Source organism: Oncorhynchus mykiss, chromosome 28 (genome assembly GCF_013265735.2).
Source record: "Oncorhynchus mykiss isolate Arlee chromosome 28, USDA_OmykA_1.1, whole genome shotgun sequence".
Taxonomy (NCBI): domain Eukaryota; kingdom Metazoa; phylum Chordata; class Actinopteri; order Salmoniformes; family Salmonidae; genus Oncorhynchus; species Oncorhynchus mykiss.
The window spans coordinates 35889706-35914183 of record NC_048592.1 but is presented as its reverse complement, the minus strand read 5'-3'; the positions used below and the strand labels follow the sequence as shown (position 1 = coordinate 35914183).

The 24478-nt window shown below is 42.0% G+C and overlaps 1 protein-coding gene across 1 annotated transcript in view; it reads left to right on the top strand.

Moving 5' to 3' along the window:
• Positions 1–24478, top strand: part of LOC110509091 (nuclear receptor-binding protein 2) — a 55628-nt gene that overhangs the window by 11600 nt on the left and 19550 nt on the right. Inside the window, exons 2-8 of the mRNA XM_036966073.1 lie at positions 16598–16720; positions 17125–17226; positions 17534–17623; positions 18057–18097; positions 19215–19309; positions 20698–20721; positions 20961–21044. Coding sequence (XP_036821968.1) covers positions 16598–16720; positions 17125–17226; positions 17534–17623; positions 18057–18097; positions 19215–19309; positions 20698–20721; positions 20961–21044 — 559 coding nt within the window. The remainder of the gene's footprint in view (positions 1–16597; positions 16721–17124; positions 17227–17533; positions 17624–18056; positions 18098–19214; positions 19310–20697; positions 20722–20960; positions 21045–24478) is intronic.

Genomic DNA, 24478 nt, shown 5'->3' with positions numbered 1-24478 from the left:
CCCTACATTTGTCTGTCCAGTGCATGTAAACAACTATAGATTACCTGCTCCAGCAAGCTGATCTAGTCACACTGCTTGGTGACGTAATTCAATGTTGCACTAAATGTGAAAAGTCTGGCTGGACTGAGGGTTTGTAGATTTGTTGTAAGGCAGGTCCTCACCAGACATCACCAGCAACGTTGCCTATGGGCACAAACCCACCTTCGCTGGACCAGACGGGACAGGGAGAAAGTGCTCTTCACTGACGAGTCGCGGTTTTGTCTCACCAGGGGGGAGGGTCGGATTTGCGTTTACCGTCGAAAGAATGAGAGTTACACCGAGGCTTGTACTCTGGAGCAGGATCGATGTGGAGGGTCTGTCTGGGTCGGTGTGTCACAGCATCATCGAACTGAGCTTGTCATTGCAGGCCATCTCAACGCCGTGCATTACAGGGAAGACATCCTCCTCCCTCATGTGGTACCCTTCCTGCAGGTTCATCCTAGCATGACAATGCCACCAGCCATACCGCTCATTCTGTGCGTGATTTCCTGCCAGACAGGAATGTCAGTGTTCTGCCATGGCCAGCAAAGAGCCTGGATCTCAATCCCATTGAGCACGTCTAGGACCTGTTGGGGTAACATCTCTAAGCAAGAACAGGCAAATCTGGTTTGGTTCCAACTCCTGCTTTGTTGTGCCTACCAACCTTTGTGTAGTAAAGAGAAACTGCATGAACATTTTTAGAATTGCAATAACCAGTGGCCCCTAATGTAGACTTCTGCCTCAAATATGTAGCTATAATATTGTCTATTTTAGTTGGTGTACTTTTGATAACCAATAGCTTTTTTTGTGTTGATACAACAGAGAGACAACCAATCGTGTAAAACTGCTTTGCTTTATCTTGGTCAGGTCACAGTTGTAAATGAGAACTTATTCTCAACTAGCCTACCTGGTTAAATAAAGGTGAAATGAATAAAAACTTTAGGGCTTATTTCAAACTTAAGTTCTGCACTCTCGGCTTTACCTCAGAGGGCTAATACTGTCTGGAGGCCTGCAGGCAACACTGGTTCGATATCCAGTTGGTCACAGTGGGGTATGTGGTTTTCCAGCCCTCCAATCTTTCACCATTTGGCCTACTGAGACGCCACGGAGTCTGAGGCAGATTGTGCACAATGCACGTCACAAATAAGACACTTGTACAACTCCAGTCTAAACCACAGCCTATTACATTTTGATAAAGTGGATGACTCAGGCCTTGAATAAGTAACTTTTTTAATGGGCTCGCTGGTGGAAAAACCTCACAGTAAAGTATTTTTTTTATAGATGTTTCTTCTCAACAACAGCCCTCCCACTGAGTGATAATGTCTGAACCCCAAATGGCACCCTATTCCCTTTTACAGTGCACTACTTTTGTTCAGAGTCCATAGGACTCTAGTGAAAAGTAGTGCACTATATAGGGAATAGGGTGCCATTTTTGGGATGTGTGTGTGTGAGTGAGAGATTATACATCCTGCAACCTTTTTTTAGGGGAAGCATGGTAATCGGAACCTGCTGTTATGCGTACTGAAGACTGCAGTGGTCCGACAAACTGTTTACATCGCTGTGCAAGACAGAACTACAAGACACTGTACTAATTCATGAATGAGAGAACATCTAAATATTGTGCTGGATTGGCTACAATTCTGGGTACTATTGTTTATTTGACAGTGACCACTAAAAAGGAGTACATTACACCAGTGTTTTTTTTTTTACATTTCTAGACTATCCCGTCTTAACTGCAGGTAGTTTCCGTATCCAATATGTTTGAGCTGTGACATGAACTGCAACTTGTACAAGGAAATCCGCATGCCATTCTTCATGCGAATGACAGTCCAACTGTGTTTTATCAAGTGCTATTTGCTTGTGAAATTGTCATGCAATTCATTCTCCCCATTGTTGACGTTTTTTTGTTGGTGGCCCACTCTTTGATGGAATGAACCCAACTTTTTAAAGGTTTCTGTTTTTATGTTGTAATTTTTCCATGTTTATTTATTTATTTATTTATTTATGGTACGACGTTAATGAAGAGGACCTGTATTTACAGTCTGAAGACTGCTTATGTGTCCTCCCATATGGGAATGGGGGTTCATCTGTGAGGCGGAGGTGCTGCTGTCCTTCATCTGCGATTGATCAATTCAGTTTCACATTGTTAATATGTGACTGGAACTGACTGACCCTGTTTGTAGCGTGCTTCGTTGTCTTTTTTATATCTGCTGTGTTTTTGTTCTACCTTTTTTTGTTATTTTTTTAGTATTACATTGTTATTGATTACTGCATTTTGGGGTTTTCGAGCTTGCAAGAAAGGCATTTCACTGTACTTCTGTAAGACATGTAAAAATACATGTGAAACTTGATACTAACTTATAAATGCCTTTTTTTAAATGAGTTAAACTGTGGTATCGCATCAGAACTCAAAATAATAAGCATGTCATGGAACTCTTGTCTCTGAATTTGAACGGTTAGTCCCACCCCATCCCTCAACTGATTCCCAAAGCAGTGGGGGGGGGTGGCTACTTTTTAAATGTTTTTTTTTTAAAGGTGACCTTGTGTGGCCTGACATGTAGTTAGGCTATTCAAAACAATGGGCCTCTCACGTTTTACCATCTCCAATAAATAGGATACTGTTGCTTTCTACTTCACGTCCAATCACAGGATTTGGAGACGGTGCATACAGTGAATGGTTATTAATGCCAGAAATAAAGGTAGTTCTAGTAGTGAAAATCTACACACCCCTTACACATTATTTACATTCTGCTGTCTTTGAATTTAATCTAGAAAAAGGATCAAATTTGTTTTTCTACAGAACTACATACCCCCCCCCCCCCCCCCCACATTATTTTTTTTCAAACCATGTCTCTGATATTCAAGCAAATGTTAAGTCAGGACTCCGACTTAACCACTCAGCAACACTCAACACCTCTTGGAAAGCCATTCTGGTGTGTCTTAACCATGAAAATGTGTGTAATTGTCTTGCTGAAAAATAAAGCTATTCCAGGGTTAGGTTTTGAAAATACTTTTATTTTTACCCGGGCTTTGCTCCTTTTCATATTTATTTTAATCACGACAAACTCCCCGGTCCCTGCTGATGACAAGCATACCCATAACATGATGCCTCACATCAGGGCGTCAAGCTCTCATCACAATATCTCTGTGCATTCAAATTACCATTGATTTTTAAAATGCAATTGTTTGTCTGTAGCTTATACCTGCCCATACCAGAATGCCAAGCCACAACTCTGTTCACAACGTTGACATCTGCAAACTGCTCGCCCACACGACGCCATACACGTGGGCGTCACTTGAGGCTGGTTGGGTGCACTGCCAAATTCTCTAAAACTACATTGGAGGCTGCTTATGGTAGAGAAATGAACATTCAATTCTAAGGCAACAGCTCTGGTGGACATTCCTGTGGTCAGCATGCCAATTGCACGCTCCCTCAACTTGACTTGAGACATCTGTGGCGTTGTGTTGGGTGACAACTGCACTTTTTTAGAGAGAACTTTTTAACGTTTTATTCATAGATTTTTCGGCTATAACAACAAAAACAGTACAACCCCCTCACTCCCTCCCTCTCCCTTCAAACCACCCACCCACCCAACAAGGCATCTATAAAAGTAAGTTAAATAGGAAAGAAACAAACAGTAATTGAAACAAACAATGGAAAATAAAAATAAGTTCAATAAATTCTTATCAGCACAAATGACCACTAGAACAGACTGCTTACCAAACGATGCAAGTTGCACAAAGTAGAAGACAGCCTCTCCAGGTATTAATGGAGACCAGGTTAAGTCAAACTTTGTTGGGACCCAAGCACAGAAAGGCGGATTAATGTGGAGTATTATGTCGTATAATCTGGAGATTGTGCCCTTCAGATAAGGGTTAAGATCTAAGCACCTTGACACTTAGTAGGCTCGAGTGGAAATTAAGGGAAATGTTTTTTTTTGGCAAATCTGTGTATCTAATAAAATAAGTAGTTATTGGGAATATTATGGTCAACACTCAGAGTATCGAATGAGACTAATGTGTTATCAACAAATAGGTCACAAAAAAATATTACACCGTTCCTATGCCAGAACTGGAATGCCAAGTCAATCTGTGACCCTGGGAAGATTTTAAGGGAGTTCTTTAACTAGAGGTCGACCAATTTTTTATGATTTTTTTCAACGGCGATACCGATTTTAAAAAAATATTATTTATTTCTTTTTATTTGATTCTTTTTGTTATAATAATGACAATATGAACACTTATTTTAACTTAATAGAATACAAAAATCTAATTATTTAGTGTAAAATAAATAATGAAACATGCTCAATTTGGTTTAAATTGGGCAAAGAAATGTTGGAGAATAAATGAAAAGTGCAATATGTGCCAGGTAAAAAAAGAAAAGCTAACTTTTAAATTCCTTGCTCAGAATATATGAAAGCTGGTGGTTCAATATTCCCAGTTAAGAAGTTTTTTTTAGGTTGTAGTTATTATAGGAATTATGACATGTCGACTATTTCTCTCTCTACCATTTTATATTTCATATGCCTTTTGACCTAATCTCAGGAGTTGATAGGCTGGAAGTCATAAACAGGGCTGTGTTTGAAGGAATGCTTACGAGCTTGCCGCTGCATACCACCGCTCAGTCAGACTGCTCTATCATAGACTTAATTATAATAAACACAGAAATACTAGTCTTTGGTCATGGTCATATGGTCTTATCCGGAACCTATCATTTCAAAAACAAAACATTTATTCTGTCAGTGAAATACGGAACCGTTCCGTACTTTATCGAATGGGTGGCATCCCTAAGTCTAAATATTGCTGTTACATTTCACAACCTTCAATGTTACGTCACAATTATGTAAAATTTAGGCAAATTAGTTCGCAATGAGCCAGGTGGCCCAAACTGTTGCATATACCCTGACACTGCGTGCAATGAACGCAAGAGAAGTGACAATTTCCCTAGTTAATATATATTTGTACCTTTTATTTAACCAGGTAGGCTAGTTGAGAACAAGTTCTCATTCACAACGGCGACCTGGCCACGATAAAGCAAAGCAGTTCGACACAAACAACAACACAGAGTTACACATGAAATAAACAAACATACAGTAGAAAGTCTATATACATTGTGTGCAAGGGAGGTAAGGCAATAAATAGGCCATGATGGCAAAGTAATTACAAAATAGTAATTAAACACTGGAGTGATAGATGTGCAGAGGATGAGTGTGCAAGTAGAGATACTGGGGTGCAAAGGAGCAAGATAAATAAATACGGTATGGGGATGAGGTAGTTGGATAGGCTATTTACAGATGGGCGTGCAGTGAGCTGCTCTGACAGCTGGTGCTTAAAGCTAGTGAGGGAGATATGAGTCTCCAGCTTCAGTGATATTCGCAGTTCGTTCCAGTCATTGGCAGCAAAGAACTGGAAGGAGAGGCGGCCAAAGGAGGAATTGGCTTTGGGGGTAACCAGTGAGATATATCTGCTGGAGCGCCTGCTACGGGTGGGTGCTGCTATGGTGACCAGTGAGCTGAGAAGGTGGGGCTTTACCTAGCAGAGACTTGTAGATGACCTGGAGCCAGTGGGTTTGGCGACAAGTATGAAGTGAGGGCCTGCCAACGAGAGCATACAGGTCGCAGTGGTGGGTGGTATATGGTGCTTTGGTGACAAAATAGATGGCACTGTGATAGACTGCATCCAATTTGTTGAGGAGTGTTGGAGGCTATTTTGTAAATGACATCGCTGAAGTTGAGGATCGGTAGGATGATCAGTTTTATGAGGATATGTTTGGCAGGATGAGTGAAGGATGCTTTGTTGCGAAATAGGAAGCCAATTCTAGATTTAACTTTGGATTGGAGATGTTTTATGTGAGTCTGGAAGGAGAGTTTAGTCTAACCAGACACCTAGGTATTTGTAGTTGTCCACATATTCTAAGTCAGAACCGTCCAGAGTAGTGATGCTGGACGGGCGCGCAGGTGCGGGCAGCGATCGGTTGAAGAGCATGCATTTAGTTTTACTTGTATTTAAGAGCAGTTGGAGGCCACGGAAGGGGTGTTGTATGGCATTGAAGCTCGTCTGGAGGTTAGTTAAGTGTCCAAAGTAGGGCCAGAGGTATACCGAATGGTGTCATCTGTGTAGAGGTGGATCAGAGAATCACCAGCAGCGAGAGCGACATTGATGTATACAGAGAAGAGAGTTGGCCCGAGAATTTAACCCTGTGGCACCCCCATAGACTGCCAGAAGTCCAGACAACAGGCTCTCCGATTTGACACCCTGAACTCTCAGAAGTAGTAGGCAATCATTTGAGAAACCAAGGCTGTTTAGTCTGCCGATAAGAATGTGGTGATTGACCGAGTCGAAAGCCTTGGCCAGGTCGACGAATACGGCTGCACTGTATTGTCTCTTATCGATGGCGGTTATATCGTTTAGGACCTTGAGCGTGGCTGAGGTGCACCCATGACCAGCTCTGAAACCAGATTTCATAGCGGAGAAGGTATGGTGGGATTCGAAATGGTCGGTAATCTGTTTAATTTTGCTTTCGAAGACCTTAGAAAAGCAGGGTAGGATAGATATAGGTCTGTAACAATTTGGGTCTAGAGTGTCTCCCGCTTTGAAGAAAGGGATGACCGCAGCTGCTATCCAATCTTTGGGAATCTGACAATGCAAAAGAGGGGTTGAACAGGCTAGTAATAAGGGGTTGCAACATTTTCGGGAGATAATTTCAGAAAGAGAGGGACCAGAATGTCTAGCCCGTCTGATTTGTAGGGGTCCAGATTTTGCAGCTCTTTCAGAACATCAGCTATTTGGATGAAGGAGAAATGGGGGAGGCTTGCTGTGGGGGGTGAAGGGCTGTTGACCGGGGTAGGGGTAGCCAGGTGAAAAGCATGGCCAGCCATAGAAAAATACTTATTGAAATTCTCAATTATAGTGGATTTATCGGTGGTGACAATGTTTCCTAGCCTCAGTGCAGTGGGCAGCTGGGAGGAGGTGCTCTTATTCTCCATGGACTTTACAGCCCCATAACTTTTTGCAGTTTCTGCAACAGAATGCACATTTCTAGCTTTCCTAACTGCCTGTGTATATTGGTTCTTAACTTCCCTGAAAAGTTGCATATCACGGGGGCAATTCGATGCTAATGCAGAATGCCACAGCATGTTTTTATGCTGGTCAAGGGCAGTGAGGTCTAGAGAGAATCAAGGGCTATATCTGTTCCTGGTTCTACATTTTTTTGAATGGGGCATGCTTATTTAAGATGGTGAGGAAGGCACTTTTTAAGAATAACCAGGCATCCTCTACTGACGGAATGAGGTCAATATCCTTCCAGGATACCCGGGCCAGGTCGATTAGAAAGGCCTGCTCGCTGAAGTGTTTTAGGGAGTGTTTGACAGTGATGAGGGGTGGTCGTTTGACCGCAGACCCATTACGGATGCAGGCAATGAGGCAGTGATCGCTGAGATCTTGGTTGAAAACAGCAGAGGTGTATTTGGAGGGCAAGTTGGTTAGGATGATATCTATGAGGGTGCCCGTGTTTACAGCTTTGCGGTTGTAGCTGGTAGGTTCATTGATAATTTGTGTGATTGAGGGCATCAATCTTCGATTGTAGGATGGCCGGGGTGTTAAGCATGTCCCAGTTTAGGTCACCTAGCAGCATGAGCTCTGCATACAAAGGTATGGTAGGATGTGAATACAGTGGAGGTAAACCTAGGCATTGAGTGATGATGAGAGAGTTATTATCTCTAGAAACATCATTTAAACAGGTGATGTCATCGCATGTGTGGGAGGTGGAACTAAAGGGTTGGATAAAGTATATTGAGCAGGGCTAGAGGCTCTACAGTGAAATAAGACAATATTGCCTGCTAACATTAATTTATTTTTACTAAATATGCAGGTTTAAAAAAATATTTACTTCTGTGTATTGATTTTAAGAAAGGCATTGATGTTTATGGTTAGGTACATTCGTGCAACGATTGTTATTTTTTCGTGAATGTGCTTTTGTTAAATCGTCACCCGTTTGGCGAAGTAGGGTATAGACTCCACAGGGTTAGAGAGAGGGTATAAACTCCACAGGGTTAGAGATGTATAAAAGAAGATTGTCTGCATATAATTATGTTATGTTGCCCCTTAATATTCCCTTAATCCTCTCCTCTGCCCGCAATAGCCATATCAAATAGGAAAGGGGATAGACAGCAACCCTGCCTGGCCCCCCCCCCGTGGAGAAGGAAGTATCTGGAGGTAACATTGTTGGCGTGAACAGAAGCCACTGGGGACGAGTACAAAATCTTAATCCAGCATAGGAATGACGGGCCAAACTCAAATCATCCCTCTAGTACTGTAAATAGATATTTCCCCTCAACCGGTCGAAAGTCTTTTCGGCATCAAGAGAGATGAGAAACTCTGGCTGTTCAGTGAGCAGAATAAAGAACATTAAATCAGAACATTAAATCAAAATAAAAAGATTACCTGAGAAATCCGGTTTGGTCAGAGTTAATTATATTAGGCATCACTGTCTCTAAATGGCACGAGAGGACTGTAAGTGAGAATTTTATAATCGCAGCACAAAAGGCTTATGGGTTGGTATGAGTCAGGGGATTCTTGCCCTTTTTTTTTTTAAGCAAAACCGAAATAGTCATCTGGGTAACGGTCTGTGGCAGTTTCTGACTAGAAAGGATTTCCTTGTACATTGAGCTGAGGATAAGGGATAATTTAGAGGAGAATGCTTTAGAAAATTCAATAGGGAAGCCATCAGACCCGGGGGGCTTCACCGCTCTACATGGACTGGATTTCCAGAGTAGCTTCATCTTTCACTCATTGAGGCATCCATGTTGGTTGTTCATGTGAATTGAGACCGGGGATGTCTAGAAATGTATGCATACGAGATGTGTCAGGAAGAGCCTCTGGCGAGTAAAGAGCAGAGTAGAATTGCTTAAATTGATTGATTTCTTTGGGATAGGTAGAAGTTAAATCAGCTGTTAACACAGATTTCAGGTATGCTGCTGCTGCTAGCAGCGGATTGTCGAAGCTGGTGAGATGTTCATAGAATTTTTTACCTCGACTTAAAACAGAAGCTGCTCCGTTTGTTTGGTGGAAAGATTGTCAAATTCCAGATTGGTGGTAGCAGTCTCTCTTTGTAGAGTTCAGGAGTCAGAAAACAGGCGTCTCTGTTGTCCACATCTAGAATGAGTTGCGATAGCTCCGATAAGCGCTTGGTGCGCTGTTTGTCATGTATGAAATCATTTGGCCCCTTAGATATACTTTTAACGACTCCCACACAGTAGAGTGAGACACGTCAGGGGTACAGTTGATCTGTAAAAAGACATCAATGTGAGTTGATATGTATTTTTTTTAAAGGCACTACAGGATAGTAGTAGTGGGTCAAGTCACCACGCGCATTGTGACACAGTACTGTCCAGAAAGAGGATATCTAGCTGGACAGGGCTATGGTCTGAGATAACAATGCTGTGATATTGGCTATTAGTTACAAAAGGAAGAATGATATTGTCCAGCAGGAACAAGTCAATCCTAGAGTATGATTGGTGGACTGGAGGAAACAAGTCAATCCTAGAGTATGATTGGTGGACTGGAGGAAACAAGTCAATCCTAGAGTATGATTGGTGGACTGGAGGAAACAAGTTAATCCTAGAGTATGAGCGGTGGACTGGAGGAAACAAGTCAATCCTAGAGTATGATTGATGGACTGGAGGAAACAAGTCAATCCTAGAGTATGATTGATGGACTGGCTGAAACAAGTCAATCCTAGAGTATGAGCGGTGGATTGGAGGAAACAAGTCAATCCTAGAGTATGATTGGTGGACTGGAGGAAGCAAGTCAATCCTAGAGTATGATTGGTGGACTGGAGGAAACAAGTCAATCCTAGAGTATGATTGGTGGACTGGAGGAAACAAGTCAATCCTAGAGTATGATTGGTGGACTGGAGGAAACAAGTCAATCCTAGAGTATGAGCGGTGGACTGGAGGGAAAAAATGGAGTACTGTTTAACAGTGGGATTGCTCCTCCTCCATGGATCAGACAAATTATAGGATTCTAGAAATGAGTTGATTACTGCGCCTGATTTTGAAATTACATTGTTGGGCTTCGGTCTGGATCTGTCTAGACTTGGATGCAATACACAATTGAAATCTCCACCCAATGTCAAATGATGAGAGTTAAGGTCAGAAAGTGTTGCGATGAGTTCAGAGAAATTGAGCGTCATCCCAATTAGGACCATAGAGGTTAGCCTAGAATAACCTGTGTGCTAAACAATTTCCCCATCACCATCTGCCATTAGTATCTGAAATTACTTTGGAGGAGACAAATGGGGGTGCTTTTTTATGATAAGGATGGCTGCCCCTCTGGCCTTAGTAACAAAGTTGGAGTGAAATATTTGGTCTACCCATCCTCTCTTTAGTTTGTCATGGTCGCTGGACCGGAGATGGGTCTCTTGGAGAAAAACTGCAAACTGATTTCAGGACTTAAGATGAGCATACACTCGACTACGTTTCACCACCTGGTTAATACCTTTCATGATCCAGCTGATACAGCTTGTGGAGCCTAGAGTATGTGAATTAGGCATAGTAATCAGAAATGAATGTAAGTACGATCTCATGGCCAGTGTGCTGAAAGGTCAGAGTAATAAAGAAAAGGGGAAAAAAAACGGCTAAAAACAACAAAATAGCCAGAAAACCTTGGACCCCTATGCTGGTCTTCCCCCTGTTGGAAGGCTGCATCTACCTACCTCTCCAAGACTAGAGCAAAAGGCTACCATGTTAAACTGAACCTCTTCTTCATGACTACCACCGTGTAGTCCGGGTAAATGCGAATATTCTGGCCATAGTGGGTGATGGGAGCCTCTCGCGTTGCCTTAGGGAAGACGACCTCCTCCTGAAAGTAGTGGAATTTAACTACTATGGTTCTGGGCGGCTCCCCATTCTTTGGTGCAGACTGTATGCTTCTGTACTCCCTGTCAAGGGTGGGTGTGTAATCGAGGCCTAGAATTTCCTGTAGCAGTTTAGCTATGGACAGGGTAGGCCGCATTCCGCCTACGGTCTCGAGTCCCTCTCTCCTGTCGAAAATGCGACAGTTCCCCTGCCGCTGTCTGTTCTCGAGGTCCTCAACCTTGGAAGTGAGTTTGATGACATCTGATGAAAGCCGAGTGACTTGCTCTTCCAGTGTCACCACTGTGTCGGAGTAAATATTTGCGCCATATTCCAGACTATTCAGACGGGTGTCATGTCTTGTCAAGTCTTCGTTAACGGAGTCGATCTTTATGTATACCTCGGTGGCGAGAATAGGTATTTGTGTGGATAGTGACTCCACCTTATCCATCACAGTCTGTTCAGATTTAATGATAGCCGCTATTACCACGTCTAGGTCGGGAAACAGAGTCCGTGTCAGGTGAGCCCGCGGCCGTTGTCTCGATATTTTACGATTAAAAGACAAAAAAATTCAGGAAAAAAATCCAGATTAGTAAATTGGGTTCGATTCCATATTAAATGTTACAAAATGAACACGTGTTGGTCAAGTATTAATAGTAAATTGTTCGTCTTCACATGTTGCTGCTCCCCAGTATTTTTTTTTCTGTGATATTTCTTACATTATTAGCCCAGAATTATTTTGGGTGTTATTACATACAGCTGGAAAGAACTCCTGGACATCAGAGTGGCGGTAACCCACCAGTAGTATGACCAGGAATACGACTTTCCTGAATTGGATCCTTTGTTCGTACCCCCCAGGGCAATTGATTCCAGAGGCTGATCCAAAACACAGCCGGCGGAGAAGAGGTATTCGGGGTTGGACTTCTAGTCCGACTCAGGAGGCACGCACATCACCCACTGCTTCCGAGTATATTACTCGCTAATGTTCAGTCTTTGGATAATAAAGTTGATGAGCTCAGGGTGAGGATCTCCTTCCAGAGAGACATCAGGGATTGTAATGTACTCTGTTTCACGGAAACATGGCTCTCGAAATATACTGTCTGAGTCTGTCCAACCAGTTGGTTTCTCAGTTCATCAAGCAGATGGGAATAAAGATCTCTACGGGTAGAAGGGCTGGCGTGTATGTTTCATGATTAACTACTCATGATGTGATTGTGATAACATACAGAAACTCAAGTTTCTTTGTTCAACCAACCTAGAATACCTCACAATCAAATGCCGTCCGTATTACCGCCCAAGAGCATTCTCTTCGGTTATAGTCACAATCGTGTATATTCCCCATCAAGCCGATACCACAACGGCCTCTCAAAAAACTACACTGGACTGGAAACCACATATCCTTAGGCCACATTTATTGTAGCAGGGAATTTTAACAAAGCTAAAATGAGGAAATCGCTACCGAAGTACTCTTCACATTGACTGTAGCACTTGCTCTGAGAACATTGGACAACTGCTACTCAAATGCCTACAAGGCCCTCCCCCGCCCTCCCTTCGGTATGTCTTATCACGACTCCATTTTGCTCCTCCCTTCCTATAGGCAGAAACTCATACAGGAAGTACCCGAGCTACGGTCTATTCAACGCTGGTCTGACCAATCGGAATCCATGCTTCAAGATTGTTTTGATCATGCGGACTGAGATATGTTCCGGGTAGCCTCTGAGAATAACATTGAGGAGTACACCGATACGGTGACTGAGTTTATCAGGAAATGTATTGTTGTACCCACTGACTTTTAACCTACCCAAACCAGAAACCATGGATAGATGGCAGCATTCGCACAAAACTGAAAGCGCAAACCACTGCATTTAGCCATTGCAAGGTGACTGGGAATATGGCCGAATATTATAATATATTTTTTTAAACAGTGTAGTTATTCCCTCCCGTAAGCAATCAAACAGGCAAAATATCAGTACAGAGACAAAGTGGAGACGCAATTCAACGACTCAGACACGTATGTGGCAGGGTCTACAGACAATCATGGACTACAAAGGGAGTCCGCGATGTCTTGCTTCCGGATAAGCTAAACACCTTTTTCGCCCAATTTGAGTATAACACAGTGCCGCCGACGCGGCCAACTACCAAGGACTGTGGGATCTCCTCCGTGGCCGACGTGAATAAGACATTTAATCGCGATAACCCTCGCTGGGGAAGCCACGTCCTCAGAGTATGCGCAGACCAGCTGGCTGGAGTGTTTACAGGCATATTCAATCTCTCCCTATCCTAGTCTGCTGTCGCCACATGCTTCAAGATGTCCACCACTGTTCCTCTACCCAAGAAAGCAAAGGTAGCTGAACTAAATGACTATCGCCCCGTAGCACTCACTTGTCATCAAAGTTCTTTGAGAGACTAGTCAAGGATCATATCACCTCTACCTTAACTGACACCCTAGACCCACTTCAACTTGCTTACCACTCCAGTAGATCCACAGACGATGCAATCACACTGCACACTGCCCTATCCATCTGGGCAAGAGGAAAACCTATGTAAGAATGCTGTTCATTGACTATAGCTCAGGATTCAACACCATAGTACCCTCCATGCTCATCGTTAAACTCGGAGCCCTGGGTCTGAACCCCGCCCTGTGCAACTAGGTCCTGGTCTTCCTGATGGGTGGTGAAGGTAGGAAACATCACCTCTGCTCTGCTGATCCTCATCATAGGGGACCCACAAGGGTGTGTGCTCAGCCTCCTCCTGTACTCGGTTTACCCATAACCGTGTGGCCACGCACGCCTCCGACACAACAGTAGTAGACCTGATTACAAACAATGATGAGACAGCCTACAGGGAGGAGGTGAGGTCCCTGGGAGTGTGGTGCCAGGAAAATAACCTCTCACTCAACATCAACAAAACAAAGGAGCTGATTGTGGACTTCAGGAAACAGCAGAGGGAGCACCCCTATCCACATTGACGGGACCGCAGTGGACAAGGTGGAAAGCTTAAAGTTCCTCGGTAAACATCACTGACAAACTGAAATGGTCCACCCACACAGACAGTGTGGTGAAAAAGGCACAAGAGCACCTCTTCAACCTTAGGAGGCTGAAGATATTTGGCTTGGCATCGAAAGCCCTGACAAACTTTTACAGAGGCACAATTGAGAGCATCCTGTTGGGATGTATCACCGGCTGGTACGCCAACTACACCGCCCGCAATCACAGGATTCTCCAAAGGGTGGTGCGGTCTTTCCCAACGCATCACCGGGGGCAAACTACTTGCCCTCCAGGACCCCTACAGGAAGTCATTGACTTGTCACAGGAAGGCCAAAAATATCAAGGATAACAACCACCCGAGCCACTGCCTGTTCACCCCGCTATCATCCAGAAGGCGAGGTCAGTACAGGTGCATCAAAGCTGGGACCGAGAGACTGAAAAACAGATTATATCTCAAGGCCATCAGACTGTTAAATAGCCATCACTAGCATCTTAGAGGCTGCTGCCCTATATACATAGACTTGAAATCACTGGCCACTTTAATGTTTACATTTTTTTAAATTAAACCACATATTTTGCATTACTCATCTCACATGTATATGCTGCATTCTATTCATTGCTCATCCAAATATTTATATATTCTTAATTCCTTTACGTTAGATTTGTGTGTATTGTTAGATATTACTGCACTGTTGGAGCTAGAAACACAAGCAGTTCGCTACACCCGCAATAACATCTGCTAAACATGCGTATGTGACCAATAACATCTGCTAGGAGATGACCAATAACATCTGCTAGGAGATGACCAATAACATCTGCTAAACATGCGTATGTGACCAATAACATCTGCTAGGAGATGACCAATAACATCTGCTAAACATGCGTATGTGACCAATAACATCTGCTAAACATGCGTATGTGACCAATAACATCTGCTAAACATGCGTATGTGACCAATAACATCTGCTAGGAGATGACCAATAACATCTGCTAAACATGCGTATGTGACCAATAACATCTGCTAGGAGATGACCAATAACATCTGCTAAACATGCGTATGTGACCAATAACATCTGCTAGGAGATGACCAATAACATCTGCTAAACATGCGTATGTGACCAATAACATCTGCTAAACATGCGTATGTGACCAATAACATCTGCTAAACATGCGTATGTGACCAATAACATCTGCTAACCATGTGTATGTGACCAATAACATCTGCTAGGAGATGACCAATAACATCTGCTAGGAGATGACCAATAACATCTGCTAGGAGATGACCAATAACATCTGCTAACCATGTGTATGTGACCAATAACATCTGCTAGGAGATGACCAATAACATCTGCTAAACATGCGTATGTGACCAATAACATCTGCTAGGAGATGACCAATAACATCTGCTAAACATGCGTATGTGACCAATAACATTTGATTTGTAATGATGATCATTCTGTTTTAATCAGCTTCTTGATATGCCACACCTGCCAGGTGGATGTATTATCTTGGTAAAGGAGAAATGCTCACTAACAGGGATGTAAACAAATGTGTACACAACATTTTAGAGAAATAAGCCATTTGTGTGTGTGTATGGAACATTTCTGGGATCTTTTATTTCAGCTCATGAAACATGGGACCAGCACTTGTTTGTGTTTTTTTGTTAATAAGAGAACATTTTCCAATTTACAATCAATTCGTTCACTTTGTAAATGTGGGGTAGGTTGTTGTAGATCATTAGAACATCCACATGTATTCCCTTATTTAGATAATGTTTTAAGAAAATGTTAAGACTATGCAAGGGGTGTGTAGACTTTCACTAGCGACCATCTTCCTTGTGTTGACCCCCGGTTTTGCTCTCCAGACAGGATAGCGTGCAGTCCGTTTGGAACGGGATCATTTCCTTTTGATCCCTTACAGCGTGAGTCCGAAGAGCATTGACTTATTCAATTTAGACTCATTTACGCAAAATAGAACTAATGTAAAATGTGTGTTGTTTTTTCTAACATGTTCTTATACTGTCCTTTGCAACTCCCTGTCAGGTGTGGTAGATGGTTCAGTTGTTCAACTACCAGACATATTATGAGGATACTTGAGTAATACACTGTGTACAAAACGTTAGGAACACCTGCTCTTTCTATGACGTAGCTTTCATTTACAGCCGGTCAGTCAATGATTACTGATTTGATGTCGCTAGTTAAATCCACTTCAATCAGTGTAGATGAGGTGTGTTCCTAATGTTTTGTACACTCAGTGTCTATTCTAGAACATATTGGAAGTTGTAAACAATGTTTGTTCATTTTTAAATGGTCCCAAGCTTTGCTTCTGTGTACCTCTAAAATGAACCACTATAACATGCAGCACGAATCCAGGGTTCATTTGAATACTTCTAACAAATCCTCATTTTCTTTTGAAGTAATCGCTGAACTGACATGTCTGGATTGGTGAAAAACTAAGAGGCTTTCGCCTATTCAATTGTTTTGTATCACTGATTTCCTCAAGGAGGGGAAGAAGGAGGGAAGCATTATACATTTCTTTGTCTGACTTTTGTTGAACAGATGCAGGATGACAATGGGGAAAGATGGAGATGTGTCATGACAGTAGGCCAGATTCTAACCTATGCCAACACTGGAGACCGGCTTTACCCCTGGAGCAGCCAGGCCACAGAGGGAAGCATTTTAACAGTTTCGAAGAAGGCTGACTAATACTTTGGACCTACGCTTTCCTCTGTTTTTGTAGGTGAGTCAGGGGAATGTCCCGGGCATCGAGACTGCCTCACTGGCCATGGACACAGAGGAGGGGGTAGAGGTGGTGTGGAACGAAGTGCAGTTCTCCGATAAGAAGGTCTTCAAATCTCACGAGGTATCTTTTTGATAATCCTGTCCTGATTTGTTTTATTTATTTATTTATTATTCCCCCCCCCCATTTTTTAAAAGGCAGAATCTGGTTAAAAAAAAGAAGAAAAAAAAACGAAGTTTGACCCGGCAGGACTAGGAAGGTAGATATTTTTGTTGTGTGTGTCAAAGAGTGATGTTGATAACCGGCTTTGAGAGCTCATGGGGCGGGCAGGTAGCCTAGTGGTTAGAGCGTTGGGCCAGTAAACGAAAGGTTATGCGATCAATGACAAGAAGTTTGTCATTCTGAACAAGGCAGTTAACAAGGCCATCATTGTAAATAAGAATGTGTTATTTAACTGACTCGCCTAGTTAAATAAAGACAGTAAAACATTTCAGAAGTGTGGGTCTTCATGGTTGTTTGTCTTGCAGGATCGAATGAGGGAGATGTTTGAGAGCCTGATGCATGTAGATCACCCCAACATTGTCAAGTTCCATAAGTACTGGCTGGACACCAGGGAGAGTCGGGCGAGGGTGAGGGACATGAGCACGCATGACCTTGGTCTCTCTCTCTCACACACACACACACACACACACACTCACAGGTAACCAGTACATACTGTACACAGGAACAAACTGTCAGCATCCGGGAGAAGTAATTCCCCTCCTTTAAAAAAAAAGTCCATTCAAAATGGCTTGTGAATTTCAATGACGATAGTATATGGATATATAATTTTACACCTTTTCGGATAAACAAGTTTTTCCAAGAACACTGATGCCCCTCCCCCTTCCATTCATTATATCTCCATGTCTATCTCTCCATGTCTATCTCCGAACTCAGGTGATCTTCATCACAGAGTACATGTCATCAGGCAGTCTCAAGCAGTTCTTAAAGAAAACAAAGAAAAACCACAAGACCATGAATGTCAAGGTGAGTCCATTCCATAGAGAATGATAGAGGCCTCTAATGACCAAAAGACTGAGGGCTTCCACCATTTTAAAGTAGTCAAGTGGGTGGGTAATTCCTATGGGTAGCCTGAATGGCGTTACCCATGCTGTCAAATCTAGCATCTCTATGGTCCATTCCCACTCGTCTTCCTCCTCCCCCATCAAACCTCAACTGGGAATAGCGCCATCCAGTGTTTGGCTTTAAAACTACCACAACATATAGGATTTAGAACGTTTCTCGTAGTCACTTATCCTGTATTTGTCTCTGGACGCATTCCAGACCACCTGCTCAGATTGCACCAGTAGGTTAAACACTTATCCAGACGGTGTGAGATTTTGTAGACGGCCACTGTTTTTGTATCTCTTTAAGTCATTCAGTAAAACTGTTTCTCTGCTTGCGTGTGGTCGGTTTTTAGGCATGGAAGCGATGGTGCACTCAGATTCTGTCAGCTCTGAGGTAAGAAACACAGCACCATTCAACCTGTCACTCAAAACTCACCAAAATGATGTCCCCCCCCCCCAAATGCAAATGTGTAACACAAAATCGGTCCCTTTTTTGGTTGATTTTCAACCAATGTGAATTTTGCTTGAAATAAACCAACAGTCAAATTGTGGTTCAAATCTAGTTAAAATGACGTTGACTTTTTAAAAATTTTCAACCAAAAGTTCAACTACAATTCAGATGACAGTGATATAATATTGGTTTTGTATATTTTGTGTGAACTCTATTTATTCAGTGATATATCTAAAGGATAGTGGTGGAAAAAGTACCCAATTGTCATGCTTGAGTAAAAGTAAAGACACCTTAATAAAAAATGACTCAAAAGTGAAAGTCACCCAGTAAAATCCTACTTAAGTAAAAAAAAAAAAAAAAAAAAGTATTTGGTTTTAAATATACTTAAGTGTAAATAATTTCAAATTCCTTATTAAGCAAACCAGATGGCACGATTTTCTTGTTTTTTTTTTAAATGTACTGTTAGCCAGGGGCACACTCCAACACTCATACATAATTTTCAAACAAAACATTTATTAAGTGAGTCCACCAGATCAGATGCAGTAGGGATGACCAGGGATTTTCTCTTTAAGTAAATTAGACCATTTTCCTGTCCAGCTAAGCATTCAAAGGGAAATTGTATGGGGTAAAAAAAGTACATTATTTTCCTCAGGAATGTAGTGAAGTAAAAGTAGTCAAAAATATCAAAAGTACAGATAGATACCTGAAGCTACTTAAGTAAAAATACTTTAAAGTACTTAAGTACTTTACACCACATGGTAACAAGAGGAAAAAAAGAAGATGGCGGCTCCACACAGCAGTATCCCAGCAGGTTTGGGGAGAATCTGACTGCCATGTTTCTTAAATTGGATTATATTTAACTACTATAAATGAGCAACTTTAACATCGAGCTGAACGATGTGAAACTGCTTCTCCTGTAGAAGATTTATGAAGTAGATTATACACAGCACATGACAAGACATAATATCTTACTGACATTTGATTTTAACACAGGACAGAAATCACACGCACGCAAAAAAGGTTAGTTTTTTTTAATACGAATGCGAATTTATATCCTTAGTTATCTGCATTCCTGCCACCCGCCCATAGTCCATGGTAACTTGACGTGTGACACCATCTTTATCCAGCACAACGGACTCATCAAGATTGGCTCGGGTATGTGGTCTACAGGGCAAGGAGGAGGGGGGGGGGGGGGGGGAGGGGGGGGGGAGAGAGTACCAGTACTCCACCATTTTCCCTGACGCTAGTTGGATTTAAATCATAGGAAATGCTATGCTTTTAAAATCGTCAGAGGTAGTGCACAAGTGGACATTTGCAGGGAAAAGATTGGAGAATTACAACGCGGGTGTTTATCTAATCACCAAAAAACAAAGAACAATGGTAATAAGAGACGGCTGTTACCGATGTACCCCTCTAACAGACCTACAGTGATATCACATTCTATTAAGTTGAATGGGGATTACAGTACCAGTCAAAAGTTTGGATACCTACTCGTTCAAGGGTTTTTCTTTTTTTACTGTTTTCTACATTGTAGAATAATAGTGAAGACATCAAAACCTATAAAATAACACATATGTAGTATCCCAAAAATGTAGTATCCCAAAAAAAAGTGTTCAACAAATCAAAACATATTTTCGATTCTTCAAAGTAGCCACCCTTTGGCTCATCAGACCAAAGGACAGATTTCCACCAGTCTGTCCATTGCTCCTGTTTCTTGGCCCAAACAAGTCTCCTCTTATTGGTGTCCTTTTGGTAGTAGTTTCTTTGCAGCAGTTCGACCAGTCTCCTCTAAACAGTTGATGGTGAAACGTTTCTTGAACTCTGAAGCATTTATTTGGTATTTGGGCTGCAATTTCTGAAGCTGGCAACTAATGAACTTATCCTCTGCAGCAGAGGTAACTCTGGGTCTTTCTTTCCTGTGGTGGTCCTCATGAGAGCCTACTTCAACAGGGTGCTTGTTGAGTTTTGCGACTGCACTTGAAGAAACTTTCAAAGTTCCTGAAGTAAAGTATTGATGGACTGTCGTTTCTCTGCTTATTTGAGCTGTTCTTTCTCTGTTTATTTAAAATGTTCTTGCCATAATATGGACTTGGTGTTTTACCAAGTTGGTCTGTCTTCTGTATACCACCACTACCTTGTCACAACACAACTGATTGGCTCAAATACATTAAGAAGGAAAGATATTCCACAAACTAACTAATTGAAATGCATTCCAGGTGACTACCTCATGAAGCTGGTTTAGAGAATGCCAAGAGTGTGCAAAGCTGTCAAAGGCAAAAGGTGGCTGGATACTTTAAAGAATCTTGTAAAAAATATAATTTGACTTTTTTTTTTTGGTTACTAGATTACTTCATAGTTTTGATGTCTTTGCTATTATTCTACGTTGTAAAAAAAATTAAGAAAAATCCCTGAATGAGTAGGTGTGTCCAAACTTTTAACTGGTACTGTATATAATTGAATAAATACCTAACTTTTCCTCAGTTTTTCCTCTTGGGGCATGATCATTTGTTTGAATTCTCAGTGTCTTTCTGTTTTGTTTACAGTGTGGCATAGGCTGTTTGTCAATGGTAAGAATCCTATTTGTCACTGTTGTTTTTTTCCCCCCTTCTAGTCTACAATCCACTACTAATTTAGGAACTAAGTTCTGTTGTGGTTTATGTTCTCAAGACTGCCCTTCACTTGATAAAAAAAACAACTATTTTTTAGATAACCTGTTGAAGAGTAATTGTGAATATAATCTATTTTCGAGAGCGTGAACGAGATGGAGACTTATTTTTTTACTCTGGTCTGTTCGTCCCTTTCCTAGTTTTCCCAGAGGCGATCTACGGAAATGTGCAGCATCATCGGGATGATGAAACGAACCAGCACTATTTTGCTCCTGAATACGGCTGTAAGTGTCTATCTCCCATCTTTCTTACTCTCCCTTTAACTCCATCTACTCCTCATGCATTTGATGTAGCTCTTATTTTGGCCCGTGTGTATAAACAATACTCCACCACCTGTTCTGCCTTTCTCTTATGATCATTTAGTTAACTTTAATAACAAATTAAGGGCAACCATTGATGCTATAGCTCCAGTAAAGTTGAAAAAGGCCACATCCAAAAGGAGAGCCCCTTGGAGTGAGAAATAATAAATGAAAGAGAAATTGCAGAAAGGCAGAGCGGAAGTAGAGAAAGGCAGTTGCAGGTCCGTTATGATATTCTGAGAGAGCAACTTGACATATATAACGAGGCAATTATGAATGCCAGACGGGCTCATTTTTCTAACATGATCACTATTAATCAGAGTAATTTGTGAGTGCCCTTCTCCACCATTGATGGCCTGATATATCCTACCCATGCAAACCTATGTGACCTTTCCTCCACATCTAAATGTGAGTTTGCAGCATATTTCAGAGAGAAGAAAAGTAAAGCAAGACCTGATGAGAAGGCACTATGGATTTATTTCCCCTGGTTGACACAGACATGCTCAGGAAAGTGATATCACAACTTAAGCCTTCTCGATCCTATCCTCAACACCTTCAAAACAGTTTTTAATAGTGTATCTAAAGAAATGCAAGCTATTGTTAACCACTCCCTGTTCATAGCAGTGTTTAGTGCAGTGGGGAGAGTGCCTATGTTAAAAACCGTTCTGAAGAAAAGTAATCTGTTCTGAACCAAAATATTAGCCCTACATTCAACAATTTCACTGAGTTACAGTTCATATAAGGAAATCGGTCAATTGAAATAAATTAATTAGGCCCTAATCATTGGATTTCACATGGGGCACAGCCATGGGTGGGCCTGGGAGAGCATAGGCCCACCCACTTGGGAGCCAGAACCAGCCAATCCGAATTAGTTTTCCCCCACAAAAGGGCTTTATTAAAGACGGATATACTCCTCAGTTTCATCAGCTGTCTGGGTGACTGGTCTCAGTCGATCTCACAGGCATCGGAACGCAGAGCTTTCAAAACATGAGTCACTTCCGGATTGGATTTTTCTCAGGCTTTCGCCGGCAATATCAGTTCTGTTATACTCACAGACAATATTTTTACAGTTTTGGAAACTTTAGAGTGTTTTCTATCCTAAGCTGTCAATTATATGCATATTCTAGCATCTTGTCCTGACAAAATAGCCTGTTTACTCTGGGAACGTTATTTTTCCAAAAATGAAAATACTGCCCCCTAGTTACAAGAAGTTAAGAAGCCGGATGTGAAGGTCCCAGGCTAGTGTCGTTACACGTGGTCTGCGATTGTAAGGCCTGCCAAACTGCCAAATTCTCTAAAACAACATTGGAGGCGGCTTATGGTAGAGAAATTAACATTCTCTGGCCATAACTCTGGTGGTCATTCCTGCAGTCAACATGCCAATTGAATGCTCCCTCAACTTGCGACATCTGTGGTGTTGTGAGGTCCTTTTATTTTCCCCAGCACAAGGTTCACCTGTGTAACGATCATGCTGTTTAATCAGATTCTTGAAATGCCACACCTGTTAGATGTATGGATTATCTTGACAAAGGAGAAATGCTTGCTAACAGGGATGGAAATTAATGTGCACAATTTGAGAAATAAGCTTTTTGAGTGCAAGGAACATTTCTGGGATTTTTTATTTCAGCTCATGAAACATGGGACCAACACTTAATTTTTTTATTTAACCTTTATTAAACTAGGCAAGTCAGTTAAGAAAAAAATCGTATTTACTTTGGCGGCTTACACTGGCCAATCCCGGACAACACTGGACCAAATGTGTGCCGCTCCTATGGGACTCCCAATCACGACCGGTTGTGATACAGCCTGGATATAAACTTGCATGTTGCGTTTTATTTTTGTTCAGTATAGATTCTAACGCTCTTAGCAATTTTCAGCCAATCTCCAACCTTCCATTATTAAGCAAACATCTGGAGAAATTGGTGTTCAAACAGCAGTGTCAACTTAAAAAAAAACAAAAAAAAAAGGTTACAATTCCCATCTGGTTTTAATGCCCACCACAGCACAGAGACCCGCCTTAGTTAAAGTGGTCAATTATCTTTTAGAGCCATCAGACGCCAAACAGCTCTCTGTCCTTGTACTCTTAGATATAAGTGCTGCATTTGACACTGTTGACCATGATGTCCTTCTGGGCAGACTGTGGAGACGTGTGTTGGCCTCTCCGGTCCAGTTCTAAATTGGTTTAGAACTGGGTTTTTTTTTGTCACCCTTGGTGAACATAACTCAGAGAAAATACATTCCACAAGGTTCTATTTCCGGTACTGAGTCCGGTGCTGTTCAGTTAATATATGTTGTCCCTTGGCAGCGTTATCAGAAAGCACAGCATTGATTTTCAGTGCTACGCATATGTAACACAACTTTACATTTCTGTGTCACCAGAGGATTTTAGCTCCATGGATAAATTATTAGGCTGTATTGGTGATTGTAAATAATTGGGTGGCTCACAACTTCCTCCGGCTACATTAAGACAAGACCGAGGTACTTATTGTTGGAGCCAAAGCACAGAGGGAGAATCTAGCAACACATTATAATTCACGGGCAAGAAAGATAAAAATCCAGGTGAAAAACATAGGTGTTATTTTACATTATGAGCTAAATTTCGAATCACACTTTAGGAATGTGATGGCTTTTTACCACCTGAGGAACATTGCCAATGTGCATCTGTTTAAGAGACTCATCCATGCTTTTATTACAAGCAGACTTGACTACTACTGTAATGCTTTCCTGTCTGGTCTACCCAAGAATGCCATTGGTCAACTGCAAAACATACAGAATGCTGCAACACGGGTACTGACCAAGACCAGACAGAGAGCACACATTACACCGGTTTTAAGGTCTCTGCACTCACTGCCTGTGAGTTTTAGAATACGTTTTAAGATTCTTATATTGGATTTTAAATCAATCCACTATTGTGCACCCCAGCACATGTCAGACATGCTTTTAAGTTCTGTACCCAGTAGGTCCCTCAGGTCCTCTGTCACTGGCCTTTGAACTCTCCCAAAGCCTGGGACCAAAAGGCATGGAGAGGCAGCCTTTAGTTACTATGCCCCCAGCCTTTAGTTACTATTCCCCCAGCCTTTAGTTACTATGCCCCCAGCCTTTAGTTACTATGCCCCCAGCCTTTAGTTACTATTCCCCCAGCCTTTAGTTACTATGCCCCCAGCCTTTAGTTACTATGCCCCCAGCCTTTAGTTACTATGCCCCCAGCCTTTAGTTACTATGCCCCCAGCCTTTAGTTACTATTCCCCCAGCCTTTAGTTACTATGCCCCCAGCCCTCTGCCAGAGAACCTGAGGAGACCAAGAGGCATGGAGAGGCAGCCTTTAGTTACTATGCCCCCAGCCCTCTGCCAGAGAACCT